This window comes from Polyodon spathula, chromosome 5 (genome assembly GCF_017654505.1).
Source record: "Polyodon spathula isolate WHYD16114869_AA chromosome 5, ASM1765450v1, whole genome shotgun sequence".
Lineage (NCBI taxonomy): Eukaryota > Metazoa > Chordata > Actinopteri > Acipenseriformes > Polyodontidae > Polyodon > Polyodon spathula.
The window spans coordinates 17,212,585-17,231,167 of NC_054538.1; the positions used below are offsets into that span (position 1 = coordinate 17,212,585).

An 18,583-nucleotide genomic window follows, 5' to 3' on the forward strand; every position below is an offset into this window, starting at 1 on the left:
CGTGTGTGTGTGTGTGTGTGTACCTCTCGACACGTTGGAGAGGGAGAAGGTATCTCTGAGAAAATTAGAGGTAGTCTGTTTTTATTTACTTATTTTTTTAAAACCTTCCAACTGAATGCATAATTTAAAAAACGCAAAAGTAGCACAGATCTAAAGATCAGTCTATTCATTTTCCAGAGAAATACTACAATACAGCCGCCCCTGGTCTTCCGCTCTGTGCATCACTTTAAAGTTCTGCGCATGCGCATTTAGCAAAATACGATCATATGGGGAGGCACTATTTGTTATGACACAGACACTGAAGTGCTACAGTGGGCGTGGATTGAAAGGCAACATCCCACGTGACTGTATGCCTGACGTGTTGGGTATTTTTGTTGTCAGTGTTATTTTTTTCCAAATACAATGGCTGATAAAGAACGAGGTAGTAAGTGGAGTCTGGAATAAGTTAAGGAATTGTTAACTTTACGGGCTGACGAGGTGAATTCACAAATAGAAGGGATGGTGCGTGATGCTGTAATTTATGGGCGAATTTGGTCTCGTAATTTATGACGTCACAGAAACCCTAGATGGAATTATTTTCCTTTAACTCACTGAAGCCCATCTATTTTATATACACACACACACACACATATATACAGGCACCTCCAAAATTATTGGCAAGATGAGCAAAAAAGGCTGTATAAAATAAACACAGGTAATGAGCTATATTGTAATTTTCCAACATGTGGAATATATTATACTTTATTAATGCTTCAAGGGAATCAACCAAAATTACACATTTCTCATTTATAAATTTATTTCCAAAAAAATGAAGTGTCACTAAGGTGCATACAGTAAATAAAATAAGACACATGAATGCAGAAGCAGTATGGCGGTTTGGTTTGTGCATTTATTTACAACTGTAACATAATAAATGGTTTCAATGTTCTGTAGTACAAACACCAGTATTGTTTTTTTTAAAATACAAAGACTGCAAATGAATACATGGGGAAAAAAAAAAAAAAAACTCACGCAACATATACAATATTTATAATTTATAAATGTGAAGTTAAGACATCTTGAAATTATTGCACTTGCATATATATTTTATACAAAAAAAAAAAAAGAATCTTACAGCTTTATCAGTTATTTTGTTGTTGTTTTTTTAAATAGTAGGAATCAAGGATTCATCAAGGATAGTCTACCCTGAATCACTTTTTCATGTGACAAAAGCCTACCCCAAGCTTTGGACATATGATTGTACCCATTTGTTCTCTATGTGTGCACCAATATACAGAGTGCTTTGTTCTTACATAGGAAATGTACATATTCAAGACTACCAGCAGTAAAGTTTAGCTTTCATTTTACCCCTTTGTTACCCCATGGCCCAAACAGTGCTTGCCCTATGAGACTGTTAGGGATGACTTTATACTGAGGAGATTGACATAGTGAAGCAATCCATTGCCTTTTTCATATATGATACTTCACACAGCTTCCACAGCAGGTATCAATGCTACTAAATTCCAGTTTGTTTTGCTTTATATATAATTGATATTCCATGCATGAAAAAGCAGTGCATTAAATTACGCTTTGGAACACAAATAATGTCCCTTATAGGTTCCAGAATAGTAGTATAAAGAGGCTATCTTCATGAAAAGGGTGGCAAGAAAATGACCTTTAAGCTATATGATTTTATCAGGCAGAAGAGTAGGACTGGAGCTACTAAGATATCCTCCCTAAGCAGAACCTGAGCTTATCAGGCTCTTGAAACTGTATTATAGGAACCATGATCATACCACCTTATAACTAGTTCCCTTGAATAATAAGCCTCTGAATACAGAGTTGACACCTTACTGTAACAAATGCCTACGCTACATTGGTGCAAAAGGTTTACTAAGATATCAGTTTCATTTACCTAACCCATCAGAGCTTAAAACCCATGCCAAAGACTCTGATACCCTCAAGGGCAGGTGCTGAGGAATACCATGTTTCACCTTAAACATGGATGTTAAAGATATAGGTAATAAAAGTGCATGGTCCCAATTACAAAAAGAAAAAACATGTTTGGAAACTTTGCCGCTAGGTACGACACACTGGTGACAAGCAGCTTCACCAGGACTAACACGGTTTAAAATGTCTTGCACCTGGATGGTTATTTATTTATTTATTTATTTTTGCCATCTGTAGCAAGAACAGACTGTATGTTATTCAAGTGCTGTTTTGATATTTTCCTTTAGATAGCAGTTACAATCTTGAGACAGGACGGGTGTTTAGTCTTCCACAAACATTCAGTCTCATACACAAACCGTCCCATTAGCACTGCCAAACACAGTGTGAAAAAGTACCATTTCAATGAGTTTAACCCTAAAACCTCAAAGCTAGGCTTAAAAGTAAGGACCTATCTTGGTTTAGGGGTTCAAATTAAGGCATCAGCAAATGCAGACCGCAAAAAAAAAAAAAAAGAATCCAATCTGCCATATTCACGAGCAGTATGGTTCAGGTGATCAGATCGTTAGCCACTGTCTTGTATTTCTTCATGGCTCCTAATGTCACTATTCCCAGGGATGCCTTCAGTCCAAAGACTCGCCCAGTGAGGTAACTGAATTTGAATGCGTTCTCTCTTTGAATCACCTTGCTTGTCAGGGTCTTGTTTCGCTGCGTTCACAGCCTGTCATTTAGAACGGGAGCTCCCACTCTCCTGTTAGTCGATTTTCACAGGAATGCTCTGTGCAGATTCCGAGGTTACAGACTGGGAGGGAATCCACACCGACGCATCCTCTCTGAGAGACAGCTGTTCCCACTGACTAAGGTTATCCCTAAAAGAGCAACAACAGATTTTCATCACGTGTTCTCAAAGCTGCAAAACTGGACAACATCACTATTCACCCCCATTCTTAGTAGAGGTGGCAATCACTGGAAATAACGACACTTATTATTGTGGGCTTTCAAAAGTAAATGTACATATGATGCAAACTTTTTTTTTGTTCAAACTAAAAACAAACAAATATTACAATGTCTAAAAATAAATATCTATTGTGATTTACCTGTTTTCCCCTTTACCAATGTTACAAAGTAAAGGCTAGAAGAATCGTATTGATTGTGTTTTATTTTTATTTTTTTTTAAATGGTTTTCAGATTTATTTGAGGTAAATTAGTTAACAATTTAATAAACTATGACTTAGGAGTCAGTTTGATCAACCTATACCTCAGGGGATAGGCCACAGAAGTGTTACTGGAGAGTTTTATAACAGGGGAATTTTTCAGGACTGCATCAAATACCTACCCATGGTTATCCTGGGGTCATCCTAAAATGGGTGGTTGATGCAAACCATAAGGAATGCACCAGTCCTGTAAAATGTTCTAATAAAAAGTCAAGCTGTGACATATCCCAAAGGGGTATAGCTTAACCAAATCTAGTATCTTATACAGTAGTTTCACCCTTTAAATGACTATTGCTCCGCATCTACTGCATTTTTTTGTACAGTAACATTGTTTTAACTTGGACAAAAGCCTCTACAAACTGCATTCCTGGGTCCTCCTTTCCACTGCCTCTCAGTCCATCCGTTCTCAGTGTTGTGATTATGCTCGCCCACCTGTTGTCAGTTCTTCTTAAATAGCATCCAGCATGTTTGTACTGATGGCTTTTCAGCGGTGTCAGTTACTCGACCATACAGTCTATTACATACAATACAGCCACACATACCAAAACACAAGCTTCATAAACCTCACCAAATGCTCTTAATCTCAGTTGCTGAGTACTGTTAAACCACTGTTGCTGATCTATTTCAACAGGCTGATCCCAATGGTTATAATGCAAGTGACATGCTAGAAGCACATAATGAGGGCTGTAGGAGAATACAGGGCAACCTATCCCAAAGGTTACCTTCATATAAAACCAGGTTAAGCAAACCATAGCTCTTCCAATCCAGGTCTTTGTTATAACCATGGTGACAACGCACTACATCAGTTAATTGCTCACATTATCCAGAAACAGAGCTGCTTACTCCTGATATAAAAGCCTAGTCACAAGCATGTCTACTGTACAAAGTTTAAATGTATTGTTCCCTTGAAATGTGTCAGCAAGTGCTGTGCTAACATTGAGTTTGTCAGTTCTTAACCTTTATTTATAGCTGTTTCCAAATCCAGTCCAGCCAAATGTACTCTGCTGTTGCTTACATTGATTTTCTCATTCCAGTCATGTGATCCAGTCACCCTACAACTCTGCAGGCTCCACCTGCTCAACACTACAATAATACATGAGGTGGGTCTACAAAGTCATACACATTATATTATATATACACATACATACACACACACACAGTTGTAGTCAAAAGTTTACATACCGAACTTTCTCAAACAAACAATTATAGGGAAAATCTTTTGTGGATGAGGAAAACAGTTGCAAGAAATAGTCTAATGTCTACAATTATTTATTTCAGCAATTCTTTTGCAAGACTAGGCCATTCCAGAACCTGGATTTTATTCTTCTTTAACCATTCTGAACTAGATTTTGACTACTATATATATATATATATAAATATTACACTGAACAAAAATATAAATGCAACATGCAACAATTTAAAAGATTTTACTGAGTTACAGTTCATATAAGGAAATCAGTCGACTGAAATAAATTTATTAGGTCCTAATCTATGGATTTCACGTGACTGGGAATACAGATATGCATATGTTGGTCACAGATACGTTAAAAAAAAAAGGTAGGGGCATGGATCAGAAAACCAGTGAGTATCTGATCACCATTTGCCTCATGCAGCACGACACATCTCCTTCGCATAGGGTTGATCAGGCTGTTGATTGTGGCCTGTGGAATGTTGTCCCACTCCTCTTCAATGGCTGTGCGAAGTTGCTGGATATTGGCGAGAACTGGAGCGCGCTGTCGTACACGTCGATCCAGAGCATCCCAAGCATGCTCAATGGGTGACATGTCTAGTGAGTATACAAGCCATGGAAGAACTGGGTCATTTTCAGCTTTCAGGAATTGTGTACAGATCCTTGCGACATGGGGCCGTGCATTATCATGCTGAAACATGAGGTGATGGTGGCGGATGAATGGCAGGATAATGGGCCTCAGGATCTCGTCACGGTATCTCTGTGCATTCAAATTGCCATCGATAAAATGCAATTGTGTTTGTTGTCCGTAGCTTATGCCTGCCCATACCATAACCCCACCGCCACCATGGGGCACTCTGTTCACAACGTTGACATCAGCAAACCACCTTCCCACACGACGCTATACATGCTGTCTGCCTTCTGCCCGGTACAGTTGAAAAACGGAATTCATCCGTGAAGAGCACTCCAGCGTGCCAGTGGCCATCGAAGGTGAGCATTTGCCCACTGAAGTCGGTTACGACGCCGAACTGCAGTCAGGTCAAGACCCTGGTGAGGACGACGAGCACACAGATGAGCTTCCCTGAGACTGTTTCTGACAGTTTGTGCAGAAATTCTTTGTCCCGGTGGCTGGTCTCAGACGATCCTGCAGGTGAAGAAGCCGGATGTGGAGTTCCTGGGCTGGCGTGGTTACACATGGTCTGCGGTTGTGAGGCCGGTTGGACGTACTGCCAAATTCTCTAAAACAACATTGGAGGCAGCTTATGGTAGAGAAATGAACATTCAATTCTCTGGCAGCAGCTCTGGTGGACATTCCTGCAGTCAGCATGCCAATTGCACGCTCCCTCAAAACTTGAGACATCTGTGGCATTGTGTTGTGTGACAAAACTGCACATTTTAGAGTGGCCTTTTACTGTCCCCAGCACAATGTAATGATCACGTTATTTAATCAGCTTCTTGATATGTCTCACCTGTCAGGCGGATGGATTATCTTGGCAAAGGAGAAATGCTCACTAACAGGGATGTAACCAAATTTGTGCACAAAATTTGACAGAAATAAGCTTTTTGTGCGTATGGAAAATTTCTGGGATCTTTTATTTCAGCTCATGAAACATGGGACTAACACTTTAGATGTTGCATTTATATTTTTGTTCAGTGTGTGTGTGTGTGTGTATATATATATAATATATATATACACACACACACACACACACACAACACAGCCTCAATTAAATTAGACAATCACTAATTTGCCTATTCTAAAAAAATTCGAAGATTTTCTGTTACAGTGGTTTGATTTCATATGCACAACAAATCAAAATAGAAGCAATGGGGTGTATAGAGAGAGAGAGAGAGAGAGAGAGAGGGGGGGGGGGGGGGGGTTATCAGGAAATTATATGCAATTGTTTGCATGGGTGTGTTTGGTTCCATCCATATATATTTAACAACAACAACAACAAGACGACTGAGAAACCCCACTGGAACATACCCACAGGCTTGCAGAAGGGGACTGGATGCAGGAAATAGTTCTGACAGTGTAGTATAACAAGGGATTGCAACAGCATTGTAGAAACCAACCTTAAAAACAAAAGAGAGAATATAAAACAAACAGACCAGTGTATTTGTTTAAGTTAACAAAAGCAAAGCATACATTAACCCACTGACTCAACTGCCCTCACAAAGTTTCATGTATAATGAGGAATATCTTTCTGTCAGTTCACCAAATGTACATGGTTGACCCCAAGATATAGCATTCAATAACCAAATCTGTCACAAGCCATGCGTACGTAGGTCACCATAACCTATATCTGATCCCCTTAAGAACGTGTTCATAGTAGCCTCCATGTAGAGGGTGGCTCTAAAGATATACATTGGTATTTAAAAGTATAACTCCATTATTTCCCCCAGCGACTGGCATATTCGAACTCACATTGGTATCACATAGCAAGAGCTTAACTACAGCAGGTGTCACATCTCTGAAGTGTAACAAGAGCTAAGTTTCTAATGAACAGCACAATCCCTTTAAGGCATTTCTGGCTGGATCTACCTGGAGTCTGAAATTACTGTTGCAGTGAACTGTGGCACTGATAGGTGCCAATCAATATGCATGATGACAGAAACACTCATGGATATTGGGATCAAGCTGCATCGACCACAACACTGCACGTAGTTGTTACAACAAGTACTGGAATTCTACATTTTCAACAGCGTCAACGCTCTTTACCTGACCCTGTGGCACTTCATCTTTCTTGTCCCTGTCCATCATAGGAATGGGCTGCATGCCTATCTTCTTCATTTCATCACCCTGAGCAGAGTAGGAAGGAAAGGGAAATCTTAGTTAAAAAACAAGCACTGGAAGCATACTGTAGAGACATTGCTCACTGACTGCGTGGGAAAGCCAAACACTGCTTTGCTTATTGTGCGTTGTGAATCAGTAACAAGTGTTGTTTAGTCTCCAGCAATGAAAACACCTCACAATGATTGTACATAACACTTGTATGTTTTACAAGCATCTGAAGAAATTTATATAGAAGTATATATATATTTTTTAGGAATGTTGTGCCTTCCTTTGCTGCTTTGTATAACAAGACAACCACAGTCCAAAATTTGCAAACCATACCTCAGCCCAGAATTCTGCATATATATCGTTGGCAGTCAGCTTGGTAACCGGCCACAACTTTGTGACAGAGCACAGGTCACATGCAGTCATCATCAAGCCAATCACACGATCCCTTTCCAAGCAAAACAAACAGAAAAAAAACCCCAAAACATTAGGTAGATATGTTTCAAGTTGTTACCTCTGTATAAAATTCACAGTATAAAACACATGCTTTTACTTTTAATCTTTAGCAGATCTTGGTTAGATCTGAACCAAACAAAGTAAAGATGACAAGCTTTATTTCTATGTTTGTGGGGTTATTGTTTTGTTCTAATGCAATTTGTAATCTTATCTTATACTGGAATAAAGACCTTCTCTGATTTGCATTCCTTTCGGTAACCAAAACTCAATAATAAATTAATTTAATTCAAAACTAAACTATGCCTTGTGCATGTGAAAGAAAAGTTGTTCATTTTGCAGCCAAGGACACTGGAAATGCTCTGAGCTGGTTCCTCGGGTTTCCACAGCGAAGGGGGCTGCATACCTGTGCACGTGGTTGTTGAGATCCAGCACCCTCAAGCTCAGTAGCTCTACCAGCTGTTTCCTGTTCCCGAAGTACAGTGCGAGGTCGGTGGCGATAATGGCTTTTCGAATGATCTCCAGCACCTGCTCGTACTCATTTGATGTCAGGTTGGAGAAAATATTGTGCCCTTCCAGCTATGAGAAAGAAAGAGATCAATAAAAAGCACAAGCTCTACTTTGGAGGCACTCAGGGTCCATGTTTTGTTTTGGAAATTCTGGACGTCTAAATGTTGTAAGGGGGGGGGGGGACTGATGGTACCCTCAACATATTTACCACCTTAACTGCTTGCCACAATCTCTAGTTTATCGGCGGAACACTGAAGAGATCAGTATGGCGGTACGTTCGTAGTGGAAAATGTCAAAACAACAACACCATTTGCCTTCTACAGAGCAGCTAAGGAGAAAACTCCAGGAATAAATGTCCGGTATATCTCAATAGAAGGAGAGGAACATGCTTGAGTCTCACTGGGCTGGCATCATGACAATTCCAAATACACAAAAAATTCACAGCATTCAACCAAGGGGAAAGCATGCTTTGCTTGTTGCTGAAACGTCTGATTCCAATCATTTCATGGAGGTGCTAATTAAGGATAAAGATCTGGATGAGATCCTCTGAGTCCAGCAGTCAACCAAATCAAGAAGATGATTTCTCCTGCAGAGAAGTCTTCTTGGTAGTAGATTGGGTTCTTGTGAGGTACGATGGCAACGTATTTCTGGGAGAGGTCACCGAGTAAAGAGGATGGTCAAATAACCTACAAAGTCAATGCCATGTGCCCATCCGGGACAAAATGGAAATGAACTGATACTCCTTACCACTCTGTCTACTTCCAATGGATGTAATTAGGAAGACACAAGCTCCAATAGTTGCAGGAAATAGAGGACAGTTCACTTTCACTACCCTAAGTTAGCCTATGTAGGTCGAATTAGGGTCCATACTGTAGTTTTGTATTTTGATTTAGATTAAATAAGGTGGAGGCTGGCACAATCTGGCGACTCTGCATACCACAACAGAGTGTCTTAACCACAATGCAAAAGAGCTGGGCTCATTTGTATCCCTGCTTTTAGACCTTTTAACGTCATCGCTTCTCACCGACTGGACAGAAACCATAACGACAGTAACACATGACACTGCCTGTTACATTTACACATTTTATATATATATATATATATATATATATATATATATATATAATATATTCTTAATTTTCCTGTTCACTTTTTTGCCTGTTGAATCGCTAAATCAAATTGCGGCTAACTATGCAATACAGTTTATAGTTTTGCCTTTGGTGTCTATTTTGAAAAAACTTCCCATGTAATTTAACCTTAGAGGTGGCTGGTTGTGGATATAAAGGGGTTTACAGTATGGACTGGAAAACTCTGTGATATGTCGTGAATTGATGTGCGTGTAGAGTATATATTAGGACAGGCATGAACCTGGCTGAAAACCCGTTACAGCTCGAGGGTGCAGTGGTTTGAGTGTTAGCTCTACCTGCAGGATGGAGACTGTCTGGGAGAAGTGATGCTGCTCCATGGTGGAGGTGGAGTAGAGAGCGGCCAGCGGGTGATCAAACTTCTGCAGGTAGCTGTTACTGTAGCCTCTGTGGTCCAGGTCGTGACACAAACAAGCCACCAAGAGTCCTTTTCGCTGGAGGAAGAGAGGAGACAAAAGAACAAGGGAGAAGAAAAAAAGAGGTTGCCATTAGAAACCACCAATGTTCAACACCCTCATCTTTAGTTCAACAGAATGCTCATACATGTGATTTTTCTGTGTTTAAAATATATAGTCATACTTTTAGAGAACAAATTATCCATTCCATGCTAAAGCTGTTGTACTTTAAAGACGCATTTCCTGTCACTGCTGTAATGATTAATAACTAATTCCATCACAGTGGTGAAATGCAACGTTGTGAGGCTGTGAATGTGTGGTGACCAGTGAAAACAGGTCAGATGGATTTTATGATATGTTTATTTATTTTAAGCACTAAAACTGACAAGAACTGCAGTATAAAGTTATAGTCTTCTCATTCACACACAAGTAAAAACAAATATTACATGGAAAAATTATAGGTTACAGGAGATGTATCAAAACTACATTATATTTCTGAATGAACAACACCTTTGGTTAAAGTCAAAATGACCTAATCTCAAGAAAAGATTTACTTCAGTGTTCCTTCACCAAAAAAAAAAAACAATCTGGAAACTTTGAAGCCATTGTGACAATACACTGACAATTTCAAAAACGCAGGATAACCATGCAATTTCTCATTTCCTATTTTGTGCAACAAATTCAATAGATTCAACCCATTGCAGGCTTCAAAAATATTTGATATAGTACACAGATATAAAACATTAGATTTATCTGCCAACTTCCTGTTCCTCACTAGTAGCAAGCTTGTCACACACCCTCTACATACTACCAACATAATGCACAATCATCAAGGGATGAAATCATTCATTCATTCACATGCATTTATTTAAATAGTGTTAATAGAGTAGTAAAGTCTACAACATGTTAAAAAGGTAATTTGAGGAATTGGGAAACCCTTCTCTAATATGTGATCAGTGTTGTAGCTTAAAATTACAGTATAATACTTTGTTATTGCACAAATATACCCCCATGACATCTCTTGAGGACTTCATCTGCTAGCATACTTTACTACAACTTAGACAAACTCATGTCAATCAGCTACAAATGTACAGCAACCACATACCTCCAATTCTGTGAAGAGCCCCTCGTTCTTCTGCAGAATGACGTACATGCAGTGTGCTACTGCAACTGCATGTTTCCAGTTGTGATAGGGAACGCGGCGGTAGTTCTTCCTTACTGACATGGTAAATCGGCAAAGCTTCTCAAGTTCAAAGCTGGACAGAGAGATGGATAGCGACAGGAAGAAAGTGACAGGCAGCCTATTAAATCAGGGATGCCCCAGATAACGTTAATCCTCGCTACACTTTGTCAAAATGATGGGCTGCATTTGGCTTTTAATAGGCGAGGTGATGGTGCCAGGTCCCGGGAACACGCTCACCCTCTCGGTCGCTCATGCTGCCAGTATGAACAGATATGACACTGCCGAGTGTAATGCTGTTTGTTTGGTTTTAATTGACAGCATCTGTTCCGCACACAGGCAGACAATATTGACATGCACCTTTTAATATGCATTGTTTAAAAAAAAAAAAAAAAAAGTTACTTTTTGTATCAGACATGATAAAACGACTGGATGTTTGGTTGTCTTTGGAACAGAAGATTCAGTACAAAGGAATTGGGTGCACAGCAAAAGAACAACAACAACGACAACAACAATAATACTTCCACCACTACTACTACTACTACTTTAGAGACATAAAAAAGCAAGTATATTTTTAGCCCCAACCTGTTTTTTCCACAAACATTGTGAACCATGTAGACAAATATGCCTGGCCAGAGTTCCTCAAAAGGGCTGATATCAAAGTGAAATCTAGGAGAAAGAAATGGAAAGTTGAGACTTGCAATGTGAGTGTTTCTCCCCCCTCAATTATATTAAAGATTGTGTGCAAGAGTTTAGCACAACTGAGACTGGCATTATCTGAAGCTAGTAACTTGATGTTAATCTGACATGTTTAAATGCAGAATCCTCTTTGTGTGTGGTAGTGACATTTTAAAGTGATTTTCAGGCATTACTGTCACAGCTAGGTGGCATTGGAGGGGGTCCTTAAATTCTAGAGAGACTACAGGCAAAGCATAAAGCCGGTCTGTGATAATGGACCTGGAATGAAGTCATTCACAAGGAGGAAATGCATGTTACTACTGTGTGTATTTTAAGGGCCTTTATTATCTAGTAAAGGACCCGGGGTTGGCCATTTGATCAATAAACTTGTATTAATCAATCATATCTGATACCAGTTACAGCCTCTGCAAGTTTTCACATTTTGTTGTCCCATGCATGTTCTCCACGACGCTTTCAACTTACACTTTGCATGTAGAATCTACACAAACTACTCCACACTGATAAAGTAAAACAATGCATATAGAATATAAACAAGTAACGTTTACAGAGAAAAACAGATTAATCTCAGTTGCATAAGTATTCAACCCCTTTGCTACTGTAGTCCTAAATCAGCTCAGATGCAATTGATTTGTTTGAAAGGCTACAAAATTAATTAAATGCTTTCAGTCTGTGTGTACTCAAAGTGGTTTAACTTGTAGATAAATGTCCCTCAGGTATATAAAGACTTTCAAGCTGCAACTCACATAGTGATCCAACAAAGCAACCATGAAGACTAAGAAGCTTTTGAAACAGGTCATGGGTAAAATGGTAGAGGGGCACAGAGCAGGAAAAGGAAACAAGAAAATGTCAAAGATGCTGATTATCCCTCTCAGCACAGTGAAGTCCATCATTAAGAAGTGGAAGATGCATCATACCACCCAGACACTACCCAGAACAGGTCGCCCTCCCAAACTGAGCAGCTGGGCAAGCAGGAAACTGGTTCGGGATGTCACTCTGAAGCTAACAATGACCTCAAGAGATCTGCAAAGTTCTGTGTTTGAGATGGGAGTTAGTGTTCACACATCAACAAGTCGGCCTCTACACAAAGCTGGCCTGTATGGATGGGTGGCAAGAAAGAAGCCATTACTCAAAAAGCTTAATCTTAAAGCAAGTATGGAGTTTGCAAAAAAGCATGTAGATGATACTGCAGACATGTGGAAAAAGGTTTTGTGGTCAGACAACACAAAAATTGAACTTTTTGGTCTAAATTCCAAGCGTTACATCTGGCGCAAGCCCAGCACTGCACATCACCCAGTCAACACCATCCCAACTGTCAAGCATGGTGTTGGCACCATCATGTTATGGGGATGCTTCTCTTCAGCAGATACTAGGAAGCTTGTCAGGATAGAGGGGAGAATGGGTGGTGCAAAGTACAGGCGAATCCTTGAGGAAAACCTGTTTGAGTTAGCCAAGACTCTGAAACTGGGAAGGAAATTCACCTGAAGCACAAAGCCAAAGCCACACTGGAGTGGTTGAACAAGAAGAGAATTAATGTTCTTGAGTGGCCCAGTCAAAGTCCTGATTTGAATCCAACCGAAAATGTATGGCGAGACTTCAAGATTGCAGTCCATCGACGATCCCCAACAAACTTATCAGAACTGGAGCAATTTTCCAGTGAAGAATGGGAAAAAATTTCACCATCCTACTGTGCAAAGCTAGTAGAGACCTATCCAAAAAGACGCATAGCAGTAATTGCTGCAAAAGGTGCTTCTACTAAGTACTGACTTAAGGGGCTGAATACTTATGCAACCAGTAAATTTCATTTTGTACATTTTCTTTGTAAGTTTTGCTGACATTTAACCTCCTCTTCATAGAACAGTGTTCAGTTTAACCACTACAGCACTACAGTAATTCAACAAAATGTGTGGTAGGGGGTGAATACTTCAGCAAACCACTGCAAATAAAGCTCTCTGTTGTCTTACCTTACTTTCAGGTACAATGTTACCATTTCACTTCCTGGGTAATTTGACATTAGAAGTGGCAGGTTGGTTATTAGCAGGAGAGAGGGTACTGAAGGGGTACAGACTTCCAGGTGACTCTAAAGGTGAAATTCCCCAGGAAGTGCAAGACTACCTCAAAGTCAGGTATATAAACAAACCTTTATTTAACCTAGTAAACCACCATATATATATATATATATCAAATTAACTTGTTTATGACATATTTGCAGAAGTATTTAATAACGCAGGTCAGTTCTCAGCAATGACTCTTACAGCTCTATTTCTTTATACATGGGAACAGGAAGTGTCAGAGTTGTGAGATTCTTCCACTCCTCTGAAGTACAGATGCTGTGATAAGAGAGTTTCTCCATAGTCACTCGGTAAATACACTCTGAATGTCGTATCCTGTGGTACATCTGTAAATGACAAATAAAGTAAACTTCAATTGTTTAACAACACAGTGCACAACAAAACCCTTTACACCAGATGAGGCCATGTGAAACATAATGCCAAACACGTAAATAAAGTAATTTTGAAAAAATTTGACTTTTAAAATAATAAAGAGGATAACACAATATGAATAGCCGAAGCGAAGTGTTCTCTTAGGAAGTGTTCCTATACGTGGAGACTACTGCATTTTAATGCGGTTGTGAAAACTCTCCATTGTGGGTCAGTAAGCAACTTGGAGCTCAACATTGTACAGAATAATAGTGTTAATATAATATACTAGCAAGAAGATTTTATGTAGGTTTTTTAAATATTAATATAAAAAAGAGGACAAACTTAAACAGGCTCTTTAAGTGTGGTCCATTGGTGTTCGATTCTAATTCACAATGTTAACAAATGCGTCAAATGTTATGGTGGTTGCATGCTGTGTGCTATTTTCCACCTAGACTGGTCTGACCCCACCAAACGCATTTTACTTTATAAGATGTCTGAGCTGGACTTGAACCTGGGGCTTAAGAAATGAAAACAAACCCATGTCCTCTTATTTTCATGAGCGCTCAAGAGTTTCATTTGTGGAATCACATTAACACCCTTTAGCTGGAGTGAAAAGTTACATCAAACTCCTTCTTCACTCTACTCACACGTAGCAGCATTCAGTCCCTGCTGGGCTCATCCTCCTTCACACTCTGAGGCCCACTTTCTAAGTTCCTAATGAGTACAAGTCATAACCTCTCAAATGTAGCCTGAGATTGAGGACACAAGCCACTTTAAACTATGGATTATGAAAGAACAGCACATGACTCAGCTATGCTGATATATAGTATAAGGCTGAACAATGTTTGTTGTTTTGACTAGAGGAGAAAACTTACTAACAAAACCTAGCAGTTTTAAAATAATTTATATCTTGCACAGCAACTTGTTTTACACTTTTAAATAATTTTTATTGTACTGTACAACATGATGATTGTGTTTATGTACAGGAATACAGAACTGCTCAAATTACATTTGATGGAATATCTTTAACCCTTTGCAGTCCTATGTCAAACCAGGTCTGATATCACAATTTTCTCTTTCCAGTCCGATGTCGGACTCTGTCAAGCATAGGCCTCTCGTCGTTTTTTCTCTGGAAAAAGTCGAGAAAACCTTTCAATGGCTGAGTGAGATGAATAGGAGCCGAAAAAAAAGGGGTGTATCTGAGCAATACACATAGCCCCTCCACCACAGAGATAGCACTAACACAAACAAAGGAGACAGCTGCTTCCGCATCCAGCGAAAATCAATATCACAGACATTTGCAGAGCTTTTTGAGATGTTACAGTAATAAAATAATGACTTGGATCGCATTATTGAGGAGTTTGGTGATAAACAGAATGATCAAGAGAGGATTTATCAGTATGCACGTCTCTAAAGAGGTATGTGAAAAATACAGTGAACAAGGGGTGGGGCTTGGCTGGAGATACAGTACTGGTGTCCTTTTGCTATGCAGGGCCTTTTAAAGTTGTTTTATTCTGAAAGAAAAAATATTTTATACAGCGTGTGTAAAATAAACCGTGCGTGTGAAAATAAATTGGACCTAACGCGCCGCGCCTGACAAGAGCTGAATAAATGGACCGCTAAAGGATTAAACTATATCTATGCCTAGTATAATAAGATGTTATAACAATACTTAACGCCATGAAAGGATGCTTGATGTCTGGTTTCAGTATTGCTATTTATAAACATATGGACTTGGTGTGCTTTATACTTAAATTAGCATAACCAGACACCCACTAGCATGCTTTTATGGCAGAAAAACATAAGAAAAATAGTTGCAGCCGCCTGTCTACAGATAGGTGCCAAATTACCCAGACAAGGATGATCTGCACTGTAACAGAGGATTCACCTCAGAGTGTGTAATATTGTATAATAATCCACATAGGCCAGTCAGTTATTTAGACTTAAAAAGCAGAGTGACATACATTTATCAAGGTATTTCCATGAAATATAATTTGCAAGGAAAACTGATAAAGTTACAAAACTAATAACAAATGCCTTAGGTGCAACATTGGATCCACAAATTAAACTCCTAAGATGTGTTGGGGGGGGGGGGTCTATAGGGCCCTTAATGAATCTCAACATTGGCTTAAAAAAAAAAAAAAAAAAAAAACACTCAAGAACAGGAGTACCACAGATTTTAGAAAATCATGTACATTCATGCCACACTTTGTAAGGCTCAGTAGATTTTCAGATGAACTGAATGTGTTGAGTGTCCTGTGTCAGGAACTGCAACCCTTGATCATGCATTTGTTAATATCTCACAAACACCTTTGTAAACCCAGTGCAGCTTTGTTATGTTACAATTTCAGTTAATTCACAGTTAGGTCATGTTAACAGTGATTATTTCATGCACCTGTGCATGGACCCCTCACCATTCATTGCCCTCAACGTATGTTTTTTTCATGTGATCGCAAAACAACAAGGGAGCACTATAGTCTAATGTGCGACTCAAAGAAACCAAAATAAACACAAACTTTTAAAACAGGTTAAAATGGGTCTCTTTACTTTGAGTCACAATAAACCATTCTAAGTTAGTTAATAAAGAGGTCAGACTAATGAACAGAGCAGTTTTATATTACAGTTTACTTTATTACAGTCTTTCAGTATTGAGTTTAAAAACAGAGTTCCACTTACATTAGCACAGTGTAAGGCCAAAGCACAAAAGACTGCAAACATTTTAAAGTTGTTCTCATCTGTTTTAGTGAAGGCACTTCCGCTTAATTTGTTCACCATCTGTACAACTCCTATAACGGTCCCCCGGCTGACGATAGGCATGCACAGGATGTTCCGGGTTGTGTAGCCTGTGTAAAGGTCCACTTCTCTGCAGAAACAGGAACATACTTAGGGGTCATATGTTAAAAATATACATTTAATACACTAATCTCTCTCTCTCTCTCTCTCTCTCTCTCTCTCTCTCTCTCTCTCTCTCTCTCTCTCTCTCTCTCTCTCTCTCTCTCTCTCTCTCTCTCTCTCTCTCTCTCTCTCTCTCTCTCTCTCTCTCTCTCTCTCTCTCTCTCTCTCTCTCTCTCTCTCTCTCTCTCTCTCTCTCTCTCTCTCAAAAAGAAAACGTCCTTGTCCATTGGTTAGGGAATATTCCTCTGCGCCAGAATATTCACAAAGGCACCTATCACATTAATAACAAACATTTTCATGCTTTTTAACCCCAATATCAAAAATGATATTGTGGAGGGATACACAGAAGGCTGTATCAGGGTTTATCCTGAAATTATTACCCCTTATTAATGTACTTGTGGGAGTTATGGAAACAGCAGCTTTGTTGCATCTTTGTAACAGTGTGCTGCTCTTGTAATTTATCATGCAGGCTGAGGTCTTTACTGGTAAAAACTGTTTTAAAAACCATAAACAACAGTAACTTAAATATCCCCCAACAGATGTAAATACAAATTACAAACTTCGGACCATTAGCAACATGAAAAAAGACGATTACCAAGGCCTACATCCACAAAATACAGACACACAGAACACAGACTGATGCCTCTGTGTCACCAGATTCCCCAGATTTCTGTAAATATAACTGCCAGGATTCTACCAACACTGTATTTAGGGTCAAACCCAGTAGCCAGGCTAGTTTTAGAAAGCATTTCAAAATCTTCAAAACAGCCAACGGCTCATGATGAACCACTACCCCCCCCCCAACCCCCCAGTGCCCACTTGCTTACCTGTTAAAACGTGGGTCTGCATAGGCATCAGGAATATTAAGGACTTCACCTGTTCGCGCCACTTGTCCCGCTATTCCTTTTTCTATAGAAAACCTAAAAAAAAAAAAAAAAAAAAGTTAGGAGCTTTTCAATTTCCTGAGGCAGTGATGAATCAGAGCATACTTCTACAAACTCTGGAAATTGGAGAATACCTCTCTCTTTGCACATTAACAATACCCATAACTCCAACCTAAAACAATTTTTTTTTTTTTTTACTAACCTCTGCTTTCTATTTTTAAACCAACACATTTTCAAAAGCACACAGCTATGGCCAAAAGTTTTGCATCACCTACAATGTTAGGATTGGTACATAAAAAAAAAAATTAAAAAAGGGGTGTATTCTTTTAGGTCATGAAAGAAAAATGTCTCCCCATAAACTTCCAATTTTCCCAAAAAAGACAATGGTGCTAGCCTTGGTTCCCTGGCACATTCCAACAATGTTAGCTAATTTGTAGTGTGTTGGTGCCAATGTGCTGCCACATTACGCCCTAGCAATGCTTATCAGTGGTTACTTGCTCAATGATTGTGAAGCGCTATTTGAAACTTAGGTACTTAGTATGTGGGTAGAAGATGAGAGAATCAAAGAAACCATTAAGAAGAAAAAGGAGATGGTGATGAAGCAAAAAGGCTGACGAAAAGACATTATCTCCATGTTGTCCGAGTAGACATGACTATTTATAGTGTAATCTGGTGTAAGGAACAGGTCTGCAACTCGAGGATTTCATTGTCAGGTATTTTTTATTATGTTTAAAAGCTTGAAATACAATATATCTGGATGTACCAACAATGTCTAACCTGTCTAAGTTACTACAAATATTTTTAGTGACAGTACTTGTTGATTTCTAGTGCTCCAATATGCCATCCCTAAGAGTTTGGTTTAATTGTTTTCTCTGTCTATACTGTAGTCTT

The 18,583-nt window shown here is 39.2% G+C and overlaps 1 protein-coding gene across 1 annotated transcript in view; it reads right to left on the reverse strand.

Moving 5' to 3' along the window:
- Positions 1-867: 867 nt before the first annotated feature.
- LOC121315642 (cAMP and cAMP-inhibited cGMP 3',5'-cyclic phosphodiesterase 10A-like) overlaps positions 868-18,583 on the reverse strand; it is a 68,569-nt gene continuing 50,853 nt past the window's right edge. Inside the window, exons 12-22 of the mRNA XM_041249909.1 lie at positions 17,636-17,728; positions 16,590-16,776; positions 13,746-13,888; positions 11,380-11,463; positions 10,720-10,870; positions 9,498-9,653; positions 7,971-8,143; positions 7,448-7,559; positions 7,052-7,132; positions 6,317-6,405; positions 868-2,795 (exon numbers count right to left, since the gene is read on the reverse strand). Of these exons, the coding sequence (XP_041105843.1) occupies positions 2,681-2,795; positions 6,317-6,405; positions 7,052-7,132; positions 7,448-7,559; positions 7,971-8,143; positions 9,498-9,653; positions 10,720-10,870; positions 11,380-11,463; positions 13,746-13,888; positions 16,590-16,776; positions 17,636-17,728 (1,384 nt within the window). The 3' untranslated portion in view covers positions 868-2,680. The remainder of the gene's footprint in view (positions 2,796-6,316; positions 6,406-7,051; positions 7,133-7,447; positions 7,560-7,970; positions 8,144-9,497; positions 9,654-10,719; positions 10,871-11,379; positions 11,464-13,745; positions 13,889-16,589; positions 16,777-17,635; positions 17,729-18,583) is intronic.